This window comes from Anomaloglossus baeobatrachus, chromosome 3, assembly GCF_048569485.1.
Source record: "Anomaloglossus baeobatrachus isolate aAnoBae1 chromosome 3, aAnoBae1.hap1, whole genome shotgun sequence".
NCBI lineage: Eukaryota > Metazoa > Chordata > Amphibia > Anura > Aromobatidae > Anomaloglossus > Anomaloglossus baeobatrachus.
Genome location: NC_134355.1, coordinates 234,830,959 through 234,858,156, shown reverse-complemented (window position 1 = coordinate 234,858,156; position 27,198 = coordinate 234,830,959). Strand labels below are relative to the sequence as shown.

Sequence of the window (27,198 nt, the reverse complement as noted above, 5' to 3'; positions counted from 1 at the left end):
AGGATAGTATCGGCCCCTTAAAATATAATAACAAGTTAGTTATAGAGGACAAACAAAAGACTGAGATATTGAACAGGCACTTCTCATCAGTGTTCACCAAGAAGCAGATTGTTCCAGGGATCATTCAACAAGTGAAAAATCAAAGTTCACCACCCGATATAATTAATTTAATGCAAGAAGGAGTACGCCTGCGTCTGAGTAAATGAAACATTCACAAATCCCTCGGGCCAGATGGTATTCATCCACGAATATTGAGGGAATTGAGCTCCATAATCGACAGACCGCTGTACCTCATCTTTTTAGACTTGCTTGTAAAAGGGTTGGTGCCTCAGGATTGGAGGATTGCTGATGTGGTACCAATATTTAAGAAAGGTAAGAGGGTGGATCCAGGCAACTACCGTCCAATAAGCCTGACATCAGTAGTATGCAAAGTTTTTGAGGGCATTTTAAGGGATGACATGCAAAAATATATTGCAGAAAATAATATAATAACTGACAGACAGCATGGATTCATGAAAGATAAGTCATGTATAACCAATCTGTTGGGGTTCTATGAGGGGTAAGTGCAAATCTGGATATTAGTAATGCAGCTGATGTGATTTATTTGGACTTTGCAAAGACATTTGATACTGTACCACATAATAGCCTTATACTTAAACTCCAGAAGCAAGGACTAGGAGAAACTATATGCATCTGGGTAATAGACTTGAGTTACTTATTAGGAAGGAGACCTATTGGATCTATAAATGAAACACCCTTAAACTGCAGGGTCTTAATGAAATCATGGATTTGTTTTATTAATTTGCATCGTGTTATGTTTCATTTCACACCGATGTACATGTATAATTATTGAAAGGTATTCTCTTTTTGCAGTTTTTAATATTTTTATCAATAATAATTGATATTTATTATCTTGTGTATGTATATATATATATATATATATATATATATATATATATATATATATATATATCCAAAGACGGGCAGAAAAGGTCGCACTCCAACAGGATCTGGATATAAGGTTCTCTTTAATCCATGTTCAAATCAAGGGTACAGGTGGTGGGGGAGGGTGAAGACACACAGCGCCGGACGACGGCGGGCCGTTTCGCAAACAATTTGCTTCCACGGGTCCAGTGAAGTCTGAGACGCAACATCCGCCCTCTTATACAAGATGGTGCGGATATAGCATCATCAGGTGATTAAAATACATTTAAATGAATATCACCAGTTACAATTACAAAACGCAGATATATAATAAATTTATCAAAAATGGATATATACCATAAGCACCGTAACATCAAATGGGCATATCAGAAGCAAGGAATATTAGAGTGTATTACACAAATTTTACAAGGAGCAAGGGTTACATTATATTAAATATAAAGCAACAAAAAGACTGATAAATCATTTTTATCATTTAAGCCTAAGGGGCCGAGAGCATTCAAATCCAATATTAATCTGGACTCCCTTTGGAGTAATGAGCGATGGGTATCACCTCCTGTGGTGCAAGGGTTAACCTTTATTGCACCGGCAAACTTTAGGAGCCGAGGGTTTCCTCCATGACAGTCCTGCATGTGTTTCATTAGCCGAGGTGAACCCATCCCAGATGTAATGGATTTATAATGCTCCCTGAATCTTACATAGAGTGTCTGAATTGTTTTGGATAATTTATGGTCTACACCTTGGGATACGCACCCGGATCTTATATGTTCACCAGGATCGAGCGGTCAGATTGCAGTGGATTTAGCGGTGCTCGGTACCCCTCACCCTGAACTCATATATATATATATATATATATATATGTATATATATATATATATATATATATATATATATATATGTGTATATATATATATACATATATATATATATATACACTAGCTGTAGTACCCGGGCGTTGCCCGGGATAGTAACTGTCTCTCTGTCTCTCTCCCAGTCTCTGTCTGTATGTCACTGTCTGTCTCTCTGTCTGTCTCTTTCCTTGTCTGTCTGTTTCTATCTCTATGTCTGTATTTGCATCAGTCTATCTGTCACAATCTCTGTATCTGTCTGTCTCTCTCTCTCTCTGTCTCTTTGCCCGGCTGTCTCTAAGCCATCATATGATTAAGGACTTTACCCATATTCTAACTGTCCGAAACACGTCAAGCCATGACGTTTTTATGGAATCGATGATTTCTTGGATTTTTAATTATTGAATAAAGTTTCTACATTTTATATTTCGTTGGACATATTTTTCTACTCTGGAACTGGTGCTGAGTCCCTCCTTCTCCTTTCCTCATCTTTCCAGGGCTGCCTCTTTCCAGGGCTGTCTCTTTGCCCGTCTGTCTCTTTTGCCCGTCTGTCTCTTTGCCCGGTCTGTCTCTTTGCCCGGTCTGTTTCTTTGCCCAGTCTGTTTCTTTGCCCAGTCTGTTTCTTTGCCCGGTCTGTCTCTTTGCCTGGTCTGTCTCTTTGCCTGGTCTGTCTCTTTGCCTGGTCTGTCTCTTTGCCTGGTCTGTCTCTTTTCCCATCTGTCTCTTTGCATTGCTGTCTCTCTCCAGGGCTGTCTCTTTGCCCGGCTGTCTCTTTCCAGGGCTGTCTCTTTCCCCATCTGTCTCTGTCTGTCTGTCTCTTTCTGGCTCTCTCTATCCATCTCACCACCAACATCTTTTTACTTCACACATAAGCTTCTTATAGTAAGGGTACCTTCACACTTTAGTGATGCAGCAGCGATCCGACCAGCGATCTGACCTGGTCAGGATCGCTGCTGCATCGCTACATGGTCGCTGGTGAGCTGTCAAACAGGCAGATCTCACCAGCGACCAGTGACCAGCCCCCAGCCAGCAGCGACGTGCAAGCGACGCTGCGCTTGCACGGAGCCGGCGTCTGGAAGCTGCGGACACTGGTAACTAAGGTAAACATCGGGTATGGTTACCCAATGTTTACCTTAGTTACCAGCGCACACCGCTTAGCTTAGCGTGTGCAGGGAGCAGGAGCTGCCACTGGCACTGAGAGCTGCGGAGGCTGGTAACGAAGGTAAATATCGGGTAACCACCTTGGTTACCCGATGTTTACCTTAGTTACAGCTTACCGCAGGCTGTCAGACGCCGGCTCCTGCTCCCTGCACATTCAGGATTGTTGCTCTCTCGCTGTCACACACAGCGATGTGTGCTTATCAGCGGGAGAGCAATAATAAAAAAACGAACCAGGGCTGTGTGTAACGAGCAGCGATCTCACAGCAGGGGCCAGATCGCTGCTCAGTGTCACACACAGCGAGATCGCTAATGAGGTCACAAAAAACGTGACTCAGCAGCGATCTCAGTAGCGATCTCGCTGTGTGTGAAGTACCCCTAACAGTTTATTTTGTTCCTATAGCAATCACTGACAGTTGCTATTTATAGCCTGCAACTCCCAGCTCCATTCAGTTTAATGGCTGCAGGATTTTTGTAGAGTAACTGGAAAGCACAGAGTTAAATTTTCCCGCCCAAACGTAGTCTATGATGTTCCCTGAGTCACATGGAGTGTCTATGCAAAATTTCGTGATTGTAAATGCGACGGTGCGGATTCCTTTAGCGGACATACACACACACACATACACACACATACATACACTGAGGTATATATATACACATATTATATACATAGTACAGACCAAAAGTTTAGCACACCTTCTCATTCAAAGAGTTTTCTTAATTTTCATAACTCTGAAAATTGTAGATTCACATTGAAGGCATCAAAACTATTAATTAACACATGTGGAAAGCAATACTTAACAAAAAAGTGTGAAACAATTGAAAATATGTCTTATATTCTAGGTTCTTCAAAGTAGCCACCTTTTGCTTTGATTACTGCTTTGCACACTCTTGGCATTCTCTTGATGAGCTTCAAGAGGTAGTCACCGGAAATGGTTGTCACTTCACAGGTGTGCCCTGTCAAGTTTAATAAGTGGGATTTCTTGCCTTATAAATGGGGTTGGGACCATTAGTTGTGTTGTGCAGAAGTCTGGTGGATACACAGCTGATAGTCCTACTGAATAGACTTTTAGAATTTTTATTATGGCAAGAAAAAAAAACAGCCAACTAAAGAAAAATGAGTGGCCATCATTATTTTAAGTAATGAAGGTGAATCAGTCCGAAAAATTGGGAAAACTTTGAAAGTGTCCCCCAAGTGCAGTGGCAAAAGCCATCAAACCCTACAAAGAAACTGGCTCACATGATGACCGCCCCAGGAAAGGAATAACAAGAGTCACCTCTGCTGCGGAGGATAAGTTTATCTGAATCACCAGCCTCAGAAATCACAGGTTAACAGCAGCTCATATTAGAGACCAGGTCAATGCCACACAGAGTTCTAGAAGCAGACACATCTCTAGAACAACTGTTAAGAGGAGACTTTGTGCAGCAGGCCTTCATGTTAAAATAGCTGCTAGGAAACCACTGCTAAGGATAAGCAACTAGCAGAAGAGACTTGTTTGGGCTAAAGAACACAAGGAATGGACATTAGACCAGTGGAAATCTGTGCTTTGGTCTGATGAGTCCAAATTTGAGATCTTTGGATCGAACCACCATGCCTTTGTGCGACACAGAAAAGGTGAACGGATGGACTCTACATGCCTGGTTCCCACCGTGAAGCATGGAGGAGGAGGTGTGATGGTGTGGGGGTGCTTTGTTGGTGAAACTGTTGGGGATTTATTCAAAATTGAAGACATACTGAACCAGCATGGCTACTACAGAATCTTGCAGCGGCATGCTATTCTATCCGGCTTGTGTTTAGTTGGACCATCATTTATTTTTCAAAAGGACAATGACCCCAAACACACCTCCAGGCTGTGTAAGGGCTACTTGACTAAGAAGGAAAGTGATGGGGTGCTACGCCAGATGACCTAGCCTCCACAGTCACCAGACCTGAACCCCATCGAGATGGTTTGGGTGAGCTGGACTGCAGAGTGAAAGCAAAAGGGCTAACAAATGCTAAGCATCTCTGGGAACTCCTTCAAGACTGCTGGAAGCCCATTTCCGCTGACTACCTCTTGAAGCTCATCAAGAGAATGCCAAGAGTGTGCAAAGCAGTAATCAAAGCAAAAGGTGGCTACTTTGAAGAACCTAGAATATAAGACATATTTTCAGCTGTTTCACACTTTTCATTTCACATGGGTTAATTCATAGTTTTGATGCCTTCAATGTGAATCTACAATTTTCAGAGTCATGGAAATAAAGAAAACTCTTTGAATGAGGTGTGTCCAAACTTTTGGTCTGTACTATATATATATTATATATTTATTAGCCTTTGCCAGAAACCAGTGACAATTCTTATCTTGTTCCCAATTATTATATATTAATTTTTTTAGTGTTTTGACATTTTTCTCCCAAAATATGTTTTATACAATTGTAATAAATTAAACTAATTAATCACTTATTGAATTTATTTTAATTTTAGTGTAGCAACGGTCACTTATGGATGTTTTCGTTTTTCTGGGTTTTTCTGGCCTTTCTTTTCCACAAACCTTATTTTTCACATACACAATACAATACCCAATGACTTATACTGCAATCCACAACACAGTTTGGTTGGTATAAAATTTTCCCCCATGTCCTCAGGTTACCCTTGGCCGACATGCGCAGTGCGTCTTGCACTTCCATGAACCGCTATTACCTCTCTCCCCTCTTCTTCATTTCTAATAGTGAGTGTGTTCTCTATCAGTTCCTCTATTAGGAACAATTTGTAAATAATTCCATTATATACAGTACTTCATTATACCAATTTTTCAACATCTTTAACACACTCAATCCTGACTTAAGCATTACTTAATAGGGATGATAGGTGCATGATTGCATTTCTGGTGTCTTTGAATAATGTGCTCAGAGCAGCACGCGGCTTTTACGTAGTCGCCAGAACAGCTCTCAAACCAAAGTAAAAGAGAGGAGATTGATAAGAAACAGTTTGTAGTACCTAATCACTTTAATAAAATGTAAAATCAAGCCATGACCTCAAAACAACCACTTTAGCATATGTTCACACGTTTCGTTTTTTACATTTTCCTCTTTTTTTTCGATTTAGAAAGGGCTCTAACATACATTATATGGTGTCTGTCTTGCACCTCCTTTTTTGGGACATATTTGACAGCACTTTAAGGTATGTGTGCACGTTGCGTTCTGGCATGACAAATAAAAAGCAGCGTTTTGTCACTGCATGTGCATTTCAAAAAGCATTCAAATTGCTGCGCTTTGGATGCATTTTGAATGCATTTTGGATGCATTTTTGACAGTGCGGCTGCCACTCGGCTCTGCTACATCCCCATAGTGCATGGCTGGCTGTGAGACAGAGCCGCTCGATCAGAATGAACTCGTATGAACTTCACCCGACTTCATTGCCATCGCGTGGCTCTGTCTATGTGCCGCGGCCTGATTTCCAATCACAGGTGAAGGACTCACCAGTGAACGCAAATCCCCTGAGTGACTGAAGTGAGCCACGCGATCAGCGGTGCCATCACTCAGGTTATCCACAGCCAGCTGAAGTCCTCCACCTGAGAGCGGTGGCCGCAGGTAATCTGAGTGACGACAGCGCAACTCACTTCAGTTGCTGCGTGGAGCTCGTAGGAGCTGCGGTGTTCTACGGCTGCTCCTGTCAGCTTCATGTAGCAGAGCTTCATGCGTCATGGGACCTCGTGTGGATTACGCAGGACCTGGAGGGCTGTTTGGGGATTTTAATAAAATGGGGAAAGAGGGTGTGTTTTTTGTCTTTTATTCCAAATAAAGGGTTTTTTGGAGTATATGTGTTTATTTACTTTCACTTGCAGGTTAATTATTGGGGGTGTCTCATAGATGCCTGCCATGATTAACCTAGGACTTTGTGGCAGCTATGGGCCGCCTTTAACTCCTTATTACCCTGATTGCCACCACACCAGGGCAATTCGGGATGAGCCGGGTAGAGTCCCGGGACTGTTGCATCTAATGGATGCAGCAATTCCGGGCGGCTGCTGGCTGATATTTTTAGGCTGGGGGCTCCCCATAACATGGGGTTCCTCATCCTGAGAATACCAGCCTTCGCCGTGTGGCTTTACCTTGGCTGGTATCAAAATTGGGGGGGGAGCACACGCCGTTTTTTTTAAATGATTTATATTTATTTTACTGCACTACATAGACCCGCCCCCAGGGGGCTGTGATTGGTTGCAGTAGGACAGCTGTCACTCAGTGTGGGGGCTCGTCTGAATGCAACCAATCATAAGTGCCGGGGGGCAGGGGATGCAGTAAATACGAGATGGAATAATGAGCGGCCGGCATTTTTAAAAGCAGGAGAAGTTGCCGGAGCTTTGTGATAGCCATGCAGAGCCGCACCGGTAATTGGTCAGTGATCGGAGAGTATGAGAGAAGGGAGGAGATGGAGAGACTGATGGATAGACTGACAGACAGAGAGAGAGATCGATGGACAGACAGAGAGAGACTGACATGGACAGAGAGAGAGAGACTGACATGGACAGAGAGAGAGAGACTGACATCGACAGAGAGAGAGAGATCGACAGAGAGAGAGAGATCGACAGAGAGAGACCGAAAGACCTGCGGCCTGTTTGTCAAAAAAGCACGCAGACTGCAACAAAAATGCAGTGCAAGCGCATTTTTGGTTGCATTTCGACACACCTCATTGATTTTAATGGTTGGAAAATGCAACCAAAACGCACACAATACAGTCTATCTAAACTGCCAGCTCCCCAATGACTATGTGTTCATAAAATAGCCGCTGGCTTATATAGCCCCTATGACACTGTGCGGCCAAGCCTATCACCATAACACCACAGTAAAGATGCCTGCGGCGTTACTGTGAGGGCAAGCAACATCAAATGTGTTCATTGGCTGGAAAACAGGCACCAGGAATTCAGAAATGAAAATTAAAGTATCGGAGCGCATACTGTTTTATTAGTTTGCTAGCGAATGGTGCGACTAACCTGTTATCCGTCGGATAACCGAATCACTGAATAATACAATGCTTTCTTCGCTATTTATCACAGTCCTCATGTTCTGGCCATAAATTCTAAAAGTTACATTTATAAGATAAAATAAAAGTTTTTGTCAAAATAATCTTTTTCCTTTCAATTCTATAAATTTTTATCCTCCTTTTTCCTTCCTTACCACTGACACTCTGTCATTCACATCCCCTTCTAAATCTATACGTGCACAAATACCCACCAGTAACATGGTAGCTCACCAGAAAAATGCATGCACATCTTCATTTGCTACTTCAACACACCATCACCAGTTCATATAAGCTCTCCTCATACATATAACTTTTATGTTATATTTTTTTCATATTATTTCACAAATTTTGCATATATTCCCTAGGTATTATTATACATTTTCTTCTTTTAAAGTTCTTTTTATTAGCATCCTTGAGTATTTTCACTGGTTTCCACAAGATTTTATATATCCCTTTGTATAGTTTATTCAAACGCATCAGGTGACTGTCAGTTACCTGCGCACCCTTTTTTAAATCCAGCGTCTTGTATATAAGGATCTCTTGTGAAGTGTATCTTGATGTACATCAGTGGTTTTTGATTCCTAATGAAGGAGTCAGTGAAGACTCTGAAACGCGTAAAAAAATAAAAATCTCGAAGAATAACCCTTGGATTCATCTCCTGGTTATCTCCACGGCAGCGCGGTTAACCCTTTTCTCCCCCTTGTTATTCTCCAGATCCTGCGCTACTTTCCTGCGATAATGCTGTTCTGAACTACTTGGACCACTATTTTAATAGATCTATGAATAAAAAGAAAGAAAAACTTTTTTAACAGCATCCTGGATTGCTCACGTTATTGCTGGACATTGCTCTGTCGTTGTTCACATTTGTATGGTTGGACTCCTACATCCTGATCCGGGCACAACGGAGTTAACCAGGTCAGCTGAGGTTCCAGGTGATTCACAGGAGTGAGCTGGTCTACATTGTTGGACATTATATATATTTATACACACAAATATAAACACAGCACTTTTGTTTTGGGTCCATGTGGCATGAGCTGACCTCAAAGATCTGAGGGAGCAAAAAAAAGGTTTTGTAGTTATGAAATGAGCTGTGTACATGCACTATATTTGCAGGGGCTCGCGGTGATGCAAGTCATGTTATTACACCCAACTGTGCATGATAAAATGAAAAGATTGTCATGCCTTCATAGACATGCATATAATTATTTTATTATGCCATGTAATAACATACAGTTTTAGTATTGACATTAAGGCTATATTCACACACTGCGTTTTTTACCTGCGTTTTTGGTCCGTTTTTGCTGCAGAAATTTGTTGAGAAATTCTTGTAACCTTTCTGCAGACATTCCCCAGCAAAACCTATGGGAAAAAAAATTAGCTGTGCGCACACTGCGTTTTTTTCTTAAGAAAATACTTTCAGTAGATTTTCTTAAGAAAAAGATTGAGCATGTCACTTCTTTTCTGTAGCTAACTGCGTTATTTCACTCCATTGACTGTAATGTAATCATGAAATAGTGCAGGAATAACGCAGGTAGCAAGTGATGTGCGTTATTCCTGTGTTATTCCTGCGTTATACCTGCGTTATTCCCGCGTTATTTCGCGTTTTCGGGACATAGTGTACTTCCCTGCACTGCGTTTTGCAGGGAAGTGATGTCACTAGGACAGGAAGAGGAAGAAGAAGAGAAAAAAAAAAGCGTGTGCTCCGCTGTATTGTTATCGTTCAGCCAGGTAAACACACAGCGGCGGTCCGGTATTCTCAGGTTGGGGAGAGCGAGGGACAGGGTTAATGCCCCCTCCCACAGCCGAGAATATCAGCCGCAGCTGCCCCGGGACTGTCACATCCATTATGCGACAGTCCCGGCGTGTTACCGGCTCCTCCAGATGCCGTGATGCTGGGGCAATCCAGGTAATATGGAGTTAACGGCAACTAATAGCTGCCGCTAAGTCCAAGATTAATGATGGCAGCATTTATGACACGCCGTCACTAATCTGAAAGTGAAAGTAAAGAAACACTCACAGACACTGAAAAATCCTTTATTTTGAATAAAAGACAAAAAGCTCCTCTTTCTCCAGTGTATTAACCCCTCACAAACACAGCTCCGTCATAATCCACAGCGATGTCCCACGGCGCTTCCAGCCCTGCTCCAGCCGCGTGTGACAGTTCTCCACGGGTCAGTGAGCGAGTGCTGAATGCGGCTCCCTGAGCGAGGTGCAGAGGTGACTCCAGGAAATTTCTCACGGCCGCTGATGTGAACACATTACTGGAAGTGCAGTGTGTAGAGATGAGCGAACCGGCCGTGGTTCGGCTCGAGTTCGGTTCATCGAACGGAGGTCCCGTTCGAGTTCGGTTTGGTGAACGTTCAACGAACCACTCGAACCGCATAGGAAACAATGGCAGGCAATCACAAACACATAAAAACACCTAGAAAACACCCTCAAAGGTGTCCAAAAGGTGACAAACAACTCACAACACAACACAAACACATGGGAAAGTGACAAGGACATATACTCATGCGAAAACAAAGGAGCTGGACAAGGAAAAAGAGGAGGAGACACAGATATGAGTATATGCAACGGAACGTCGAAGCTATTACTGTGCAACTTGAGCCCTGCTCATTTTAGGCTTCCAATCTGGATAAATTGCCTGCGCTCACCACGTACGCCTTGGGGATCTTGTTGTGTCCCGCAGCCAGCGTTTTCTCGGAACGTGTCCTCAGTGCTGCTGGGGGTGTGCTGACAGCTAAGCACACGCATCTGTCCACTGACAATGTGGACAGGCTAACGTTCACCAAGATGAACAAGTCATGGCCCTCAGAGGACTTTTCTTCCCCTGGCTCAGCCAGGGGAGGCGAAAGGCACGCGTATTTTTGAGAGTGCTTCATGCAAAGGATCTTTTTCATCTTGAAAATGGGGTCAACTGATGCCAGTCAATTGGGGTGTGTGTGGCCCAATTAGTGGAAACGAGGGAGACTGTGGTTGGAGTCCCCTCGCTTTTGAAAAAAGAACCAAGATGAACAAGTCATGGCTCTCAGAGGACTTTTCTTCCCCTGGCTCAGCCAGGGGAGGTGAAAGGCACGTGTATTTTTGAGAGTGCTTCATGCAAAGCATCTTTTTCCTCTTGAAAATGGGGGTCAACTGATGCCAGTCAAATGGGGTGTGTGTGAACAAATTTTTGGAAACAAGGGAGACTGTGGTTGGAGTCCCCTTGCTGTGTTTTACATGCTTTTAGAAGGGCATGACATGGCTTAGAGGTTGACTTTCAGCATCTGCAAACTGTTGGGTACCAAAATGCTTCTTTTCCAACCTTTTTAACCGAGGATTTTCAAGACCTTATGCCCATCGCAGTGCCCCAAGAGCCGATGCCCAGGCGCCACTCCTTCTCCAACAAAGGCGTGCACGTGCTACACCAGCATGTCGCACCAAACATCACCGCTTCTTTGAGAAACTGTGTGACAGGGTGCATTTCACCACAGATACTTGACCCAGTAAGCATGGACAGGGGCGTTACATGTCGATGACTGGGCAATGGGTTACTATGGGGAGAGATGGAGAAGGGTCTGCTGTACAAGTCTTGCTGTCCCCACGAGTTGTATCAATCCTTCCTCTGTATGTAGAAGTTAATACACTGCTTCTGCCTCCTCAACCTCGTGTGGGTCCTTCACCTCGGCCCAAACCCTGTGTGGTCAGGGCACCCTTCCTTGTAACTGCGCACAAGGAATACCACACACCTCCTTACTATGCTGGCAGCAGAGCTCAATGCCATCATGCGGTCAAATATTTACTTTGAAATGTATGGGAAATGTGAGTCACACCGCTGAGAAGTTGTGGACGGTTAGCTCTGGAGACGTTTCATCAATGGTTGTCTCCACTCAACCAGCAGCCAGGGAAGGCCGGGTGTGACAATGATGCAAACATGGGTGCGGCCCTTCGCCGTGACAATGTGACACACGTGCCTTGTGTGGCTCACGTGTTGAACCTGGTTGTCCAGCAATTTGTAAAGCACTATCCTGGCCTACATGGCCTTCTGCAGAGGGCACGGTGTAACGCCTTCCTTGATCCACACACTCAGATGGGCTGTAAAGGATAGGGTAGAGGGAAGCAACTCACCAAGCAGGACCTCCAGAACCCTGAAACCCTTTAACCCCTATACAGGGATTAGGAATCACACAGGGCCCAAGGTGATCAATACCTGTGGAAGGCTGCAGTTCCAGAGAATAGTAGTCAGGCAGGGACAAAACATTAATTGAGGAACAGGAACAGAATGGGACGGCCAGGACTTAATCAGAAAACAAGCAGAGGTGAAATGCGGATCGGCCAACAAGGTACAGAAACAGCAAGCAGGAAAAGTAGTCAGGTAACAAGCACACAAAATCATAAAACTGAACTGGGGGTAAAAGTAACCAGAGGTTCATAGCTATGTCTGGCAGTGGTCTGCAGACAGGATGGGCATAAAAAAGGGTGTGGTGTCTTCCCATTGGTTGTAGCTGAATGATGGTACTTCCTCTGTTAGATACCCACCACCTACATTCAGCCAGAGATTCTGCATCTGTCAAGGTAATGCAGCCCAGTGGGTGAGCATAACCTGCGTCCACCTGCGACGCTGGCATCAACTTCTCTCCCATCATCAGCACTATGCATGAAAGGAACACGTTGTCACCTGGCGACCGGAGTACAAATTGACGGAGCGTACACATGAGCGCCTTCTTGCTGCACTACCTACAACATGACCCTCGGATTGTACGAATTCGAAGTAATGCTAACTACTGGGTTGCCACACTGTTAGATCCCCGGTACAAGACAAAATTTGGCGAAATAATTCCTGCCATAGAAAGGGATGCACGTATACAGGAGTATCTGCAGAAGGTGGTACGCAATCTTAGATCTGCTTTTCCACTAAACACCAGTGCTGCACAGAGTGAATCTCAACGCTTTGTCATGGATAGGAGGAAATGGTCTTTTACTTGTCCACATCTGAGGGACCGAGGGCTGGCTGCTGTGCTGAGATGGCATTGAGTACGGTGTCCCTGCAGAGTTGCACTTTTGGTCATATACAAAATGAGTTGAAAAAGGACAGATGCTGGTGGAAAGGGGAACAGGTGTGTTGGAAAGGGGAAAAAAGTTTTTGTCCGTGGGTTTGGTGGTTAAGCAAAAGTAACATTTGCTGAAGAAACACCATCTGTTACGGTGGGACTGGCAGATTTGGATAAGGTGGTATATACTATGTTACCTCTATATAACGAAAATTAATAAGACAAGAAAGAGAAAGGTATATATCCCCATCAGCAGTCAGTGTCCACTGTGCTCCCAGATGGAAAAGGAGAGGTTGGCAACTGGAAGGTTAGGTGGAGGATACAGAGCTGTGTGGCTATGAAACTAATAGTAGCCTGAACCGAGTTAGACGCCACTCGGATCTGGAGACTGGGAGCCCTGTTACTGTCACAGGGTCCACACGCCCACCCAGCCCAGGAACTCCCTGTTAACATCACAGGGGCCATTGAGTATGCTGACCGTGTGCATTGGGGCCACACCTGTGGACAGCAGGCGCATCAGCAGCAGGCCTGTTAATGCCACTGGGCTGCACAAGCAGGACTGGTAGGACAGGAGCTGGTCTTAACCGTTCTGCGTTACCAACTGTGGTGGTGGTCTGCATCGACGCCCTATCCTTGCCTACCTCTGGCCTAAAGCCGCAATGGGTTCAACACATGGAGGTGTGCTCTTTCGTAGCATAATAGAAGACTGCGCACCTCCTTGTTGGCTCCAGCCCGTTTTATAACCTGGGTCAGCCCCAAACCAGGGTGGACCACAATGCACCTCCTGGAGACAAAAGCAGAGTGGCATAACTAGCGTCTTATTTGGAACCGCAACTTCAATAATGACCTCATGGCTGCCACGACACAAACACCTCACCAGTCATCGTCTGACCATCAATAATGAGGTGACAAGTCATAGGGGCGGGCCTCTGCAAGCCATTTGGGAGTGGCCTGGCCACATCGTCAGGACACCTAATGCCCTGTGGTCTATATGGGCCCCCCACATCAGGGGCAGGGCCAAAGAGTTCATTACCGGACCTAGTCTCTGATGCAGTAAGTGCCTGAGCATGCTCAGTAGCATGAAATACAGTCTCTGAAAAAAGACTATCAGCTTTAGCATGGTGTCTAGGCACAACACAGGACTTAGACCCGGCACGGAGTGCAAGTACCTGTGCAAAGAGGCTTTTCACACTAAGTGTGGGAGCATGCGCTGTATCCCGAAATGAAGACTTAGCCTCAGGAATGGCACAGTCAGGCTGAGCATACTCACTAGGCGAAACACTGTAGTTAGGCTGCGGCTGGGGTAAATCGGCACACGCATGCGCACTAGCTGCCTCTCCACACTTAGACGTGGAGGAGAAATTGCTGTTCGGGTGTGGACTTGGAGATGCTGTCTATGAACAGAAGGAAAAGCTAAAGGTGTGTGTTACAGCAAGGAGCCACCGCGGAAATACTTTGTTCAATTGTGAAGGGAGTCATTTTGGAGTTTGGTGAGGAGTACCGTAACGGCAGTGAGCAGCATCCTGTGCCACAGACCAACATTCTTATGGTGCTGTCTATACTGCTTACCGTGAGAGGAGCGTAAAGTCTGTATTTCTGGCAACTGGACATCACAGTACCCGGGTACGGTAGGCTGTGCCCAGACAATAATGCGGGCATGCAACACTTTGTTTTATTAGCAAAACACATATCTGTTCTGGGTAGGCCGACTATTTATAGACAATAAGACTTGCTGCCTCTGCACTGTCAAATTGTCACGTACAGTTTAAATCATAGAGGGTCAGCGACACATGTTTGCATTGACTGTTGCTTTTCAAGATTTCCATGACTGTGTTTCAGAGCTGTGTGGTTTGCATTCACACTGTTATCATCTGCCTTATCTGTGAGGCTTCAGCTAACAAGGGTATTCAGGGGGGGTAATGTGTTTTGTCTATGTTAGGTAGATAACTGGGAAGCTCTTGTGATGCGCCACTGGTAAGTCGTGTTCGCACACACACACACACACACACACACACACACACAATTACTGCTACGCAGAGGGATTAGCAGGTAGTAGGCAACAGAATAGATTGTTCAATTATTTAAATTGTATGCATGGTTCTTATTGTTTGTTTTGGTAAAGTTAAACAATCATTTATCAACCCAACTGACTAGAGTCCTTTTCCTGTTGCCTGGTTTTGCTGCATGCTGCAGAGCCCACCCTGTACACGACTTAAAATGAAGCATAAGTCGCAATGTGAATTTCACTGTGCTACAATGCGGCCTAGCGTGCCTGTGCAACCACCGCCTGCCCCATCAAGTGCATTTGCGTGCTCTTCATCCTCTGTGACTGTGGGGACAGCAGTCTCACATGGTTTTTCACACTGAACTTCCACCCCTTTACACGCAACAGGGAGTGTGATTGGCAGGTCATCATTACTTGTTTTGGAAGTGGAAACAGATGGTATTGTTGAGCTGTCAGACATCGAGAAAACCAACATTGGATGCAGGGTACATTATATCCACACCTGCACCTTCGTCACAGATTGGCTGGACTACCTGCAGTTAATAATTGCATTCCAGAAATGGAAAGGAGTGTAGAATGAACATGTGTTGTACCTTGCTTGGCAGCAAAGGAACACTAACTTAGTATTACAGACAATTTTAGGAAGGCAGAAAAAGAGTCAGCTCTTTGGGCAAATTAAATAGCGCGGCAAAAGTGGACAGGTGGGTACAGTGGCCGTGTTCTGTGGGTAACAGGACAGTAAAGGAAGCCTCACTTTCTATCCCTCCGAATGATCAAATGCAGCAAGGAATTCCCTGAGTTTGCTATAAAATTAGCGTAGCAAAATGTGCATGAGGGTGTCATGCAGAGGTCCTGCAAATAGCTTTGCACCAGTGGGACACTAATGGAAGTCCAACAGCCACTTTTTGTATGCCACTAAATGGCAGCATTTTTTGCTATTATTATAGCTTATTAAAAACAGAGCAGGAGGGTGTCATGCAGAGGTGCTAGAAATAGCTTGGCACCAGTGGGACACTAATGGAAGTCCAACAGCCACTTTTTGTATGCCACTAAATGGCAGCATTTTTTCTATTATTATAGCTTATTAAAAACAGAGCAGGAGGGTGTCATGTAGAGGTGCTAGAAATAGCTTGGCACCAGTGGGACACTAATGGAAGTCCAACTGCCACTTTTTGCATGCCACTAAATGGCAGCATTTTTTGCTATTATTATAGCTTATTAAAAACAGAGCAGGAGGGTGTCATGCAGAGGTGCTAGAAATAGCTTGGCACCAGTGGGGCACTAATGGAAGTCCAACAGCCACTTTTTGTATGCCACTAAATGGCAGCATTTTTTGCTATTATTATAGCTTATTAAAAACAGAGCAGGAGGGTGTCATGCAGAGGTGCTAGAAATAGCTTGGCACCAGTGGGACACTAATGGAAGTCCAACAGCCACTTTTTGTATGCCACTAAATGGCAGCATTTTTTCTATTATTATAGCTTATTAAAAACAGAGCAGGAGGGTGTCATGTAGAGGTGCTAGAAATAGCTTGGCACCAGTGGGACACTAATGGAAGTCCAACTGCCACTTTTTGTATGCCACTAAATGGCAGCATTTTTTGCTATTATTATAGCTTATTAAAAACAGAGCAGGAGGGTGTCATGCAGAGGTGCTAGAAATAGCTTGGCACCAGTGGGGCACAAATGGAGTACAACAGCCACTTTTAGGATGCCACTAAGTTTCCTCAGTGTTTGCTAGTATAATGGCTTAGTAAAAATGAGTTTCAGTGTGCAATGCAGTGGTGCTGCAAATAGCTTTGCACTAGTGGGACAATAATGAAGTCCAACAGCCACTTTTAGGATGCCACTAAGTTTTCTCAGTGTTTGCTAGTATAATGGCTTAGTAACAATGAATTTGAGTGTGCAATGCAGAGGTGCTGCAAATAGATTTGCACTAGTGGGACAATAATGAAGTCCAACAGCCACTTTTAGGATGCCACTAAGTTTCCTCAGTGTTTGCTAGTATAATGACTTAGTAACAATGAGTCTGAGTGTGCAATGCAGTGGTGCTGCAAAGCTTTGCACCAGTGGGACACTAATGGAAGTCCAACAGCCACTTTTTGTATGCCACTAAATGGCAGCATTTTTTGCTATTATTATAGCTTATTAAAAACAGAGCAGGAGAGTGTCATGCAGAGGTGCTAGAAATAGCTTGGCACCAGTGGGGCACAAATGGAGTACAACAGCCACTTTTAGGATGCCACTAAGTTTCCTCAGTGTTTGCTAGTATAATGGCTTAGTAACAATGAGTTTGAATGTGCAAAGGGCAGGAGGGTACAGTGGCAGGGTTGTGGGTCTGGGAGAGGAAAGGAAGCCTCCCTTTCTATCCCTCCTAATGGGGAAATGCAGCGAGGAAATCCCTGACCTTGGCTACACAGACGCTGTCATCTTGTGTAGCTGTTAAAATCTGTTTTCACGGACCTGACTGTCACCTATGGCTCTGACCCTGCCGGTATTAGCCCTTACAAGGACTAATAGAAACTTCTATCCCTATTCTGTATAACGCTGTGTATAGAGCGTACACAGCAGTATCGGAGACAGGAGCTACGCCAGCGGTTACTGACACCAAGACGCAGAAGGCAGATAATGGTGTGCTAGAGGAAAATGTCCGTTTTTATAATGCATGGACATGTGACATGGACAGCCTATCACACATGCCGTTGCTTCTCTGGCTAAAAGTCCACTTAGCTGTGTGTGTGTCTGGGATTGGCTGACATGCTGGCCTGCCCCTCTACACGCCCGCGCTTAGGGAAGGAAGACAAGGAAAAAAAAAAATGGCATCGCCATTATCCAAACAGCAGTGATCTGAATGCGCTGTTCCCGCACACTATACGCTGAAATTTCATAATAGTGTGAGTCACAGAGTGACTTACACTATTATAGCGGAAAGCCAGCTAGTAATTAGCTTGTCTTTTTGCTGCTAGAACCGTTCTCGAACATAACTAGAACTATCGAGCTTTAGCAAAAAGCTCGAGTTCTAGTTCGATTTAGAACAGCCCCCAAAATCACTCGAGCCGCGAACTGCGCTCAACTATAGCAGTGTGTGAGGGGGAAACATCACAAATAAAGCTGGAATATCTATCCCTCTATTATCTATCTATGTATCTATTATCTATCTATCCCTCTATTATCTATCTATCTATATTATCTATCTATACCTCTAAATTTCTATCTATCTATATCTATCTATCTATTATCTATCTTTCTATATTATCTATTATCTATCTATTATCTATCTTTCTATATTATCTATCCTTCTGTCGATCTATCATCTATATATCTATCCCTCTATCTATCCCTCTATCTATATATCTTTCTATATTATCTATCTATTATCTATCTTTCTATCTTATCTATCCATCTATCTTATCTATCTATCTATCTATACTCCTAAATATCTATCTATTATCTATCTATTATCTAGCTATCTATTATCTATCTATACCCCTCTATCTATTATCTATATCTATCTATTCCTCTATAATCTAACTACCTGTCTATTCCCCTAAATATCTATAATCTATCTATATCTATCTATCCCTCTATCTATCTTATCTCTGTATTATCTATTTATTTATTTTTTTCATTTTCAATGTGCTTTATTCCTGTAAAGGCTTTAAAAAACGCAGAGACCAACATGAAAAAAACGCACCGAAAACGCATCGAAAACGCATCAAAAACACACCAAAAACGCACCTGCGTTATTGGTGCGTTTATTAACGCAGGTGCGCTAATCCTTCACTCTCAAGAAATTTCTTAAGAAAAATCATTTTTCTAGTGTGAACATAGCCTAATACTGTCCAGTGAACTGATAACCAACAGCGCCATCTGTTGACAATGTTTTCTTACTGCAGCTTGTTTATCTAATGTTTCTCTGGTTACTGTGCAATGAAAATTGTCCCACCAAGGCTTATGTAGTTACCCATCAGACCTTGCGTGTGCTCTGTCCCTTCTTCTTCAGCAGCCATTTTAGTTACATGGACACAGACATTTGCATGCTGATCATCTCTCCAGATCTCTGCTCCTTTTGTTTGCCTCTACATAGCACAGTCGGTGAGTTTTGATCCCCTGGTTAGAGCTCATCAAATTATAATGTAGTTGCTCTGTTCTGCAAGTATTATCCTGTCATTATAGCTAATATGTATTCGCCATGTAGTGCATTTAACCTGCATGTCCTGTATCAAATGGAATGCTATGTAACTCAGATATGTTTTATGTTGTACTTAGTATTTTTATTTATTTCTTGTAGTTTTACACTCATCTCATTAATAAAAGTTGTAAAGGACCCCCAGCGTCTGAGTCAATGCATTGATGGGAAAGAGTTTAGCGGTCTGTCAACTCGTCTTCCAAAGCACAGATTGAGGGTGCCAGAACAAAGATGGCTGACTAGTCTGGGGAAAATAACGCCCCATTGACTAGTCAAAGCCCCAATTAGCATAGGTAAAGCAGAGGATATATACTGTTTTAAAACATTGATTTAAGTGAATAACATTATACAGGACTAGTTAGGAAGGACATTTTGTCATACAGATGAGATTGCTATTGGGTTGGATGGCAGATTCATTTAGTTTTATCCTACAACATTGAAAACATCTTAAAACATACCATGAACTAGATGAAGTACCATTTGCGTTGTTTAGTGATAACATTCCGTTGTGAGTTTGCATTTGTAAACCAGGCCAGTGTTCATTTGACTGAAATACGGGAAGGCACGCTGATGAATTCTCTGTGTAACTTGCTGAGGGATAATAGTAATAAATAAAAATAGAATTCAGTTATAGCAAAATAAATCAAAACTCATTTTTTGTCTGTATTTGCTTTTTTCACCCAGTTGTGAACAACTGCTTGTACTGTGTGCATGTGTATATTTCGCTGGAAGGTTCATCAATCTCCTAAGAATCCTCTAGCACTACTGCACTCATTCTTGTGGTTGTGCTGTTTGATAAAAATCTCTATTTTCTTTACAAATGTACAGAAAAATAAATGTTTTAGCTGTAATAAAAAATAAAAAGTTTTTCCCCTTTTTAAGTTATATGAATCAGAAATGGCACTAAGGTAAACATGGTATATTTTATCAGCTAATTTTCATGAATTAGTTCCCTGATACAATCCTACTATGCTGTAACACTTTTATGATCTAATTTTCAGTGCCGCAATTCAAAAATATTTTTTTCCAGAAACATAATGTCACTTACGAGGAGAATTGTTTCTGTGAGTATATGGACTTGGATATGGGGAGGCTCTGTGATTCCTCAGTGTGGTATATCTTTCACAGCCATGAGCTGTTGTAAGAGGTAATGAAGTTCCAAACTGGGAATGATGGTTGGTAGAAGAGCACAGTGAGCTGGAACCGGGAATCAACCAACTGCCCACTAGAAGACACAGCAAACAAAAAAATCATAATTCTGTAATGTTATTAGACATTTCCAGTTATGAGGAAATTCTTACAACTGTAAAGATTTGTCAATGTAACTCTCCTCAAAATACATGAAAATATCTCTGTTCTACAAAGAAGGCCTAAGAAATAAGACAACTGTCTACCATGGATTTTTTTTCAATATAAACTGATATAAACACAGTCTCATGGGAAAACACATAATTGGGTGGTAGAATTGTTCTATCACTTGATATAAAAAGAAAGCACATGTTCAAGATGGTGTAAAATAATGATAAAAGAATAACTTCAAATTTCCTGCTACTCCTGCTCTTCCGCCTTACTGATCCTCAGCCAGTCTCTGTTCTTCGTGCTCCATCTGGATGGACATGTCACTGCTGAGTCATTTCATATATTGGTCACCAGTGTGGCTAGTATCTGGCTACAGAAGTCACTTGTCCCTTCAGATACAGCAGGAGGTACAGAGATTGGTGAGGGACACAGAAACGATGGATCAGGAATGGCAGGGGAATAGAAAGTTAAGTATTACTTCTTTTATTCTATTATTTTACTATAGTTTTTTTCTTTAAACAGTACCTGTCATTTAAAAATGTATTTCCTAAATTAATAGTACACATGAAAATAAGCAACTTTGTAATATATCTTGTCAGATAAATCTGCTTCTTTCTCTACCTGAATTGATCAGTCATTATCGAAATTCTCAATTCTGAGGTAAAATCTGTATTCAGTGAAGACTTTCCCGTTACTGAGATTGTAGATGAGCGCTGCTACTGATCAGATTCTAGGCTAGATGGAAGAAGGAGTAGCTCTGCCTCTAGCTCTTCCCTTTTCAGGACTATGTAGAATTGTATCCATAGAAACTGCCATCTTCTATCTCACTAACGGGAAAGTCCTCACTGAATTCAAAATTTACTTCAGAATGGAGAATTTTGATAATGATTGATCAATTCTGGCAGAGAAAGAAGCAAAGTTGTCTGATAAGATATATTACAAAGTTGCATATTTATGTGTGCTATTGAAGTCTAATTTATAAAGCTAAGTGTATGTGAGTTTGTGTATATATGTATGTATATGTGTGTATGTCCGCTAAAGGAATCCGCACCGTCGCATTAAAATCAAGAAACTTTGCGCAGACACCTCATTTGACTCATGGAACGTCATAGACTATATTTTGAGGGGAAAATTTAACCCTGCGCTTTACAGTTATTCGCCAAAAACCTGCTTACATTAAAGTCAATAGAGCTGGAAGCTACAGGTCATTAATAGGAGATGTGATTGGTTGCAACAAAGGACATTCTTAGCATGACACCATGTGTGAAGTAATAGGATATTGGTAGAGACAGACACAGAGACACACAGAGAAGGACACACAGAGGCAAACACATACAGAGACAGACTCACACAGAGACAAACACACAAAGACACAGAGACACAGACACACAGAGACAGAGACACACACAGAGACAAACACAAACAAAGACACACAGAGACAGAGACATGCAGAGACAGACACAGAGACACCCAGAGACACACAGAGACAGACACACAGAGACAGACACACAGAGACAGACACACAGAGACCCAGACACACAGGGACAAACACACAGAGACACACACAGAGACACACAGAGACAGAGACACACAGAGGCAGACTCACACAGAGACACAGAGACAAACACACACAAAGACACACAGAGACACATAGAGACAGACACAGAGACACCCAGAGACAGATACACACACACACACACACAGACAAACACACAGAGACAGACATACAGACAGACATACAGAGACAGACATACAGACAGACACACAGAGACAGACACAGAGACAGAGACACACAGAGGCAGACACACAGAGACAGACTCACACAGAGACACACACACACAGACACACAGAGACAGACAGACAGACACACAGAGAGACACACATACACAGAGATACACACACAGAGACCCAGACACACAGAGACAAACAAAACAGAAACACACAGAGACAGAGACACACACAGAGACACACATACAGAGACACATACACAAAGACACACACAGAGACACACACATAGACTGATACAGAAACAGAGACACACACAAACACACAGAGACTGATACAGAGACACACATACAGAGACAGACACACAAAGACACACACAGAAACACAAAGACTGATACATAAATAGAGACACACACAGTGACACAAATAGAGACACACAAAGACAAAAACACACAGACACAGACACACAGACAGAGATACATAGAAATAGGGACACACAGAAAGACACACACAGAGACAGACACATAGAGACACACAGACACACACAGAGACACAGACGCACAGAGATATAGACAGACACAAAGACAGAAACACACAGACAGGGACACACAGAAAGAGACATACAGACACACAGAGATAGAGACACACAGAGACAGAGATAAACAGAGATACACAGAGACAGAGACACACAGACACACACAGACAAACAGACAAACAATTTCAGAGACACACAAAGAGACAGAGATACACACATACACACAGAGAGAAACAGAGAGAGAGGGAGACAGACCATCAGAGAGGGAGACAGACAGACAGAGATGGAGAGGGAGAGAGTGCGGAAAAAAGGAAGAGAGTGAGAAAGAGGGAGAGCGGGATAGAGTCAGAGAGACAGTTACTATCCCGGGCAATACTGGCTACTACAGCTAGCATGACATAAAACTTAACAAAGGTTATGTTTTAAATGTAGGTGACCTAACATTCCCTTTAAAAAAGTCATACTTTTACCTACGATCATATTATGTCATCAACATTGAATTAATGGAAGGTTCTGCCAAAATCTCCCTTACCTTGATCCATGAAATTATTGATAACATTCTATGGAACAGTTTCTGGACTTTTTCTATTACCTGTAGGTTTTGTTCAGCCTTTCTTATTGAAAATATTGTAGACATTGTATACATGTAACAGATAACATTACTTCTTACATTGAGTATATCCAGATTGCTGATTCATTTCTGCATCATCGATGAAATCTTTATGATCATTCCTGTCAAATCCCAAATAAATATTAAATTTTATTAAAATGACCATAGTAACTATAAAGTAGAAAGATAATCTATTATTTTATAACCTTTCTTTCGCATCAAGGAAAGCCTTGGCAAATGGATTGTGCTTGATTTTAAGGGCTGTAATCTGGGGAAAAAAATTCTTCATTACTTAAATATTGTTGAGAATATTAAGCATGCTTTTTACTTAAAGTTTATGTAGTTTAGTACTTTTAATATTCCTTCTACCAATGTGAACTCTTACTGGCTCTCTGATTTGTCTTCAAGAAAGTTGTTGGTCAGTCAAGTGCTAGTTTTTGGTAATGCAGTTCAGTCCTATTCAGGTAAGGGGGATCACTCAACTGCAGTCATTTTTTTTTTTCTTCAAATTTCATACAACTTTTTCAAGTCAGAATTCCTAATACAGTAAATTTCAAGCATTACAAAAACATAAATAAGTTTTTTTTCACAGAGTGACATCTGAAATGAGGAGAAGAGAACTAATAAATGAATCTCTAAGGTGGAAAATTATTATGCTGAGAAGTCTGTTTTCCCAACACATATGTGTGAATTTTCAGAAGTAGGTGAGGATTTAAGGGTGTACCTTCTCATAAACTACACCATCAGAATGAAGAACTGTGAGTAATCTCATGTCTTCTTCTGACATTTTTTTTTTTTCTTTTTCAAAAACTCTTTAAAAAATTCTGGCCGGTCAAACTGCTTTTAGGAAATATCTTACACAATAAAAATTTTTTTTAAGTGGAAAGTATCTTTTTTAACCAAGGCATGATTAAAATGAGCAACCAATCACAGAAAAAAAAAATAATATTTAACAAATGCTCAATACAATAATGAGATAAATATAAGGCTATGAGCACCTCTTCATTCTGGTATGCTGTTACAGCAATAAATTGTGTTTCTGGAAATGAATGGCTGGTGATCATTTTCTGTGGTCCACCAACACGCACTATATGAATTCTGGGCTCATATTTGTGTAAGGAATTCAACATAATCTGAAAGAAAAGATAACACATTATAATGTATGCAGGATGTTAGTATACACACTCCCCGAATATTATGCTTAGTAAAATGAATAACTGATCATAATTTATAGATTAGCTGTTACAGGATAAGGTTGGTGTTTTATCAACATTTAGAAAATTGCCATAAATACATCTACATTATCTGCCTAATAGCGTCCTGTCGCTAAGGGATCTTCTTCCCTTTTGGACACCTCTTATCTTATATTCTGCTTCATTAAAAAAGCATGCCTCATGCCATTGGATGCCACATCCTATTTTCCATACATATACATATAAGTCATTCTAAAAAAATCCATGTAATCTATAAATCTAATCATAGGTATCTTGTTTTAAAAACTGTGTATCAGTGTACATATGTACCTTTTAACCTTACAATGACTAATAAACCATGGCTTTCTGATTTTAAATACCTCGGTCCTGTAGAGATTGATGAGGAATTGATATAAGTCTAATATACACTAATAAATAATAAACAGAAAACAGTGTACATATTCTTTTGCTATTTGTTTTTATGAAAAAAACAAACCATATATTCATGAAATATATATGTTACCTGGCCTTCCCCATTCATTTTATTCGTCAGTTTGACTTTGCTGAAGGAAACGGGTGCTTTCATCCAGTGGGCTCCAAAGTTGGGCGAGTCTGGGTGAATATAAACGCAACTTGGGGTCTGTGGTTCAGGTTTACCGCCCGGAACCCATTCTCCATTTACATATTTCCATCGATTGTTATCAGCAGTCACAAAATCCATCAAAAAAGAGTACATGGCATTTGGGTCTAGACCAGTGACACTTATTTTTAAAACTGGGAACATTCTCCTGAGGCAAAACAATAGAAAAAATAAAAAAATGGCAGTAGGATAAAATGTTCCTTAAAATTAAATTTTAGATAAGTATGAGCATGTAATTAGAAAAAAATATTAGACATTTATATGTGTAGATAGAAAGAAAGAGAGAAAGAGAGAGAACGACATTGATAATTATAGGATCACCTGAAAGCTTTGCAGGAAGCAGTCACAAATTACTGCTATTTATATGTTTCGTACAGCATACCCCAAAAAATTGTTTCAATTATTTTGCATGGATTATCAATTTCATCAATCATATTGACTATATTATTTATTCCATACTACATTTTCCAAAGGAGAGTACAAAAAAGGGAAGGCACCATCAATGGTAACAAAGCCAATGCCTCTAAGGCACCCTGAGTCAAACATATTCAAAAGTTTGTCAAATCCCATTGGAACAATATTGTCAATAATCGCTAAAAGTACAGTAGTTCTACTTTTTTCTGAAGTACAATAAATTTATGGAAACCCAAGTATTCATATAATACCTGACCCCTTGCAATATGTAATGTGGGATCTGTCTGCTTTTGGATAACTACCATTTTGTTATCTATTTTTGCAGAATCTATCACATAAAGATGGATTGCATAAACCATAATTATAAAATATGGTTTAAATGTTAAACATTAATGGATAACAATATAAACAAAATAAGCAACGTTTTCAATGAGTTGGTCATTCAGAAGGGAAAGTGTATAAAGTAGGTCATGACTATATATTTTATCTTCTTACATAGAGAAGTATGCATATCTGAAATAATATTGTTCAACTCAATTTGTAGTTGTGAATCAAAGGCTGTAGTATATTATACATCGTCTTTTTCCTGTACGTCTCAGAATGTGTGAGTAATTCCATTGCCTACCAATGACAAATCCAAGCATTTGTAGCATACACTTACCTGCCATTTTTAGTGACTATCATTTCATTTGTCAGCACTTTAAAACGTTTCCATAAGTCTGTTTCCTCCAAGATAACTTTGAGCTCTCTTTCTGTAGGGTCTCCTTTTTCGCTACCAGCTTGAAGCTCATTTTCTACTGCAGTAAGTAGATGATCAGTCCTGCCTGGTAAACCTTTAGGAAAATTTTCAGTGCCACTAGTACTCATGGTTATCAGATTACAAACTGTAGTGCCTGCTAAAGCTTGGAGTACACGTAGGTCTGCTGAGCCTGTAGTCACACTGACATACTAGTGAGGTCATCAATTGCCCTACAGTGATTGCCAGGAATAGTGTAGGGTTCCTTTTGATCTTGTTCTTTTTTATGACTGGTGACTTCAGCATCTCACCCAATTGATTACCCATCAGATTAAGTGAAAGTGGATGCAAACATCTAAATGTTTGCACCTACAAGGAAGAGCACAGGTGCCACAAGGAAGTGGTGGGTCAGTAGCCACCATAACCTTCTTTCAGTGCCTCATTAGGAATTAACACCTGGGAAAATTACAATTTTAAATTTGGCAGAGGTGTGTAGGTGAATATAAACTGTGCTCTTCTAACACCTGGGAAACTAAAACAGGAAATAATTCTCTTCCTTTTCTCTAACCCCCAAGTCTGCTTTCACTAAGCCAATTTTTACAATTATAACCAGTGTCACATTATGAGGCTATAACTCTGGAACGCGTTAAAGATTCTAAGATTATTTCTCCATAACATATTGTACTTCATGTACTTCATGGTAAATGTAGGACTATATTTTTGCATTTATTTGTGAAAATATTGGAAATTTTGCAAACATTTTTTACATTTTGCAATTTTCATTGAATTTTTATGCCCTTAAGGCCTTGGTTCCACTTGCCTTTAAAACAGACTGATGCAATCCGATAAAATATCGGATTGCACTCACACTAATGTTATTCA

At 41.6% G+C, this 27,198-nt stretch overlaps 1 protein-coding gene across 2 annotated transcripts in view; it reads right to left on the bottom strand.

Moving 5' to 3' along the window:
- LOC142295152 (T-box transcription factor T-like) overlaps positions 1-26,447 on the bottom strand; it is a 171,052-nt gene extending 144,605 nt beyond the window's left edge. The window contains exons 1-7 of one of the 2 annotated variants that reach the window (XM_075338220.1): positions 26,242-26,447; positions 25,050-25,314; positions 24,332-24,466; positions 23,540-23,601; positions 23,394-23,455; positions 20,213-20,389; positions 19,623-19,755 (exon numbers count right to left, since the gene is read on the bottom strand). In XM_075338220.1, the coding sequence (XP_075194335.1) occupies positions 19,623-19,755; positions 20,213-20,389; positions 23,394-23,455; positions 23,540-23,601; positions 24,332-24,466; positions 25,050-25,314; positions 26,242-26,447 (1,040 nt within the window). The remainder of the gene's footprint in view (positions 1-19,622; positions 19,756-20,212; positions 20,390-23,393; positions 23,456-23,539; positions 23,602-24,331; positions 24,467-25,049; positions 25,315-26,241) is intronic. The other variant, XM_075338221.1, reaches the window with a different exon arrangement.
- Positions 26,448-27,198: the final 751 nt, after the last annotated feature.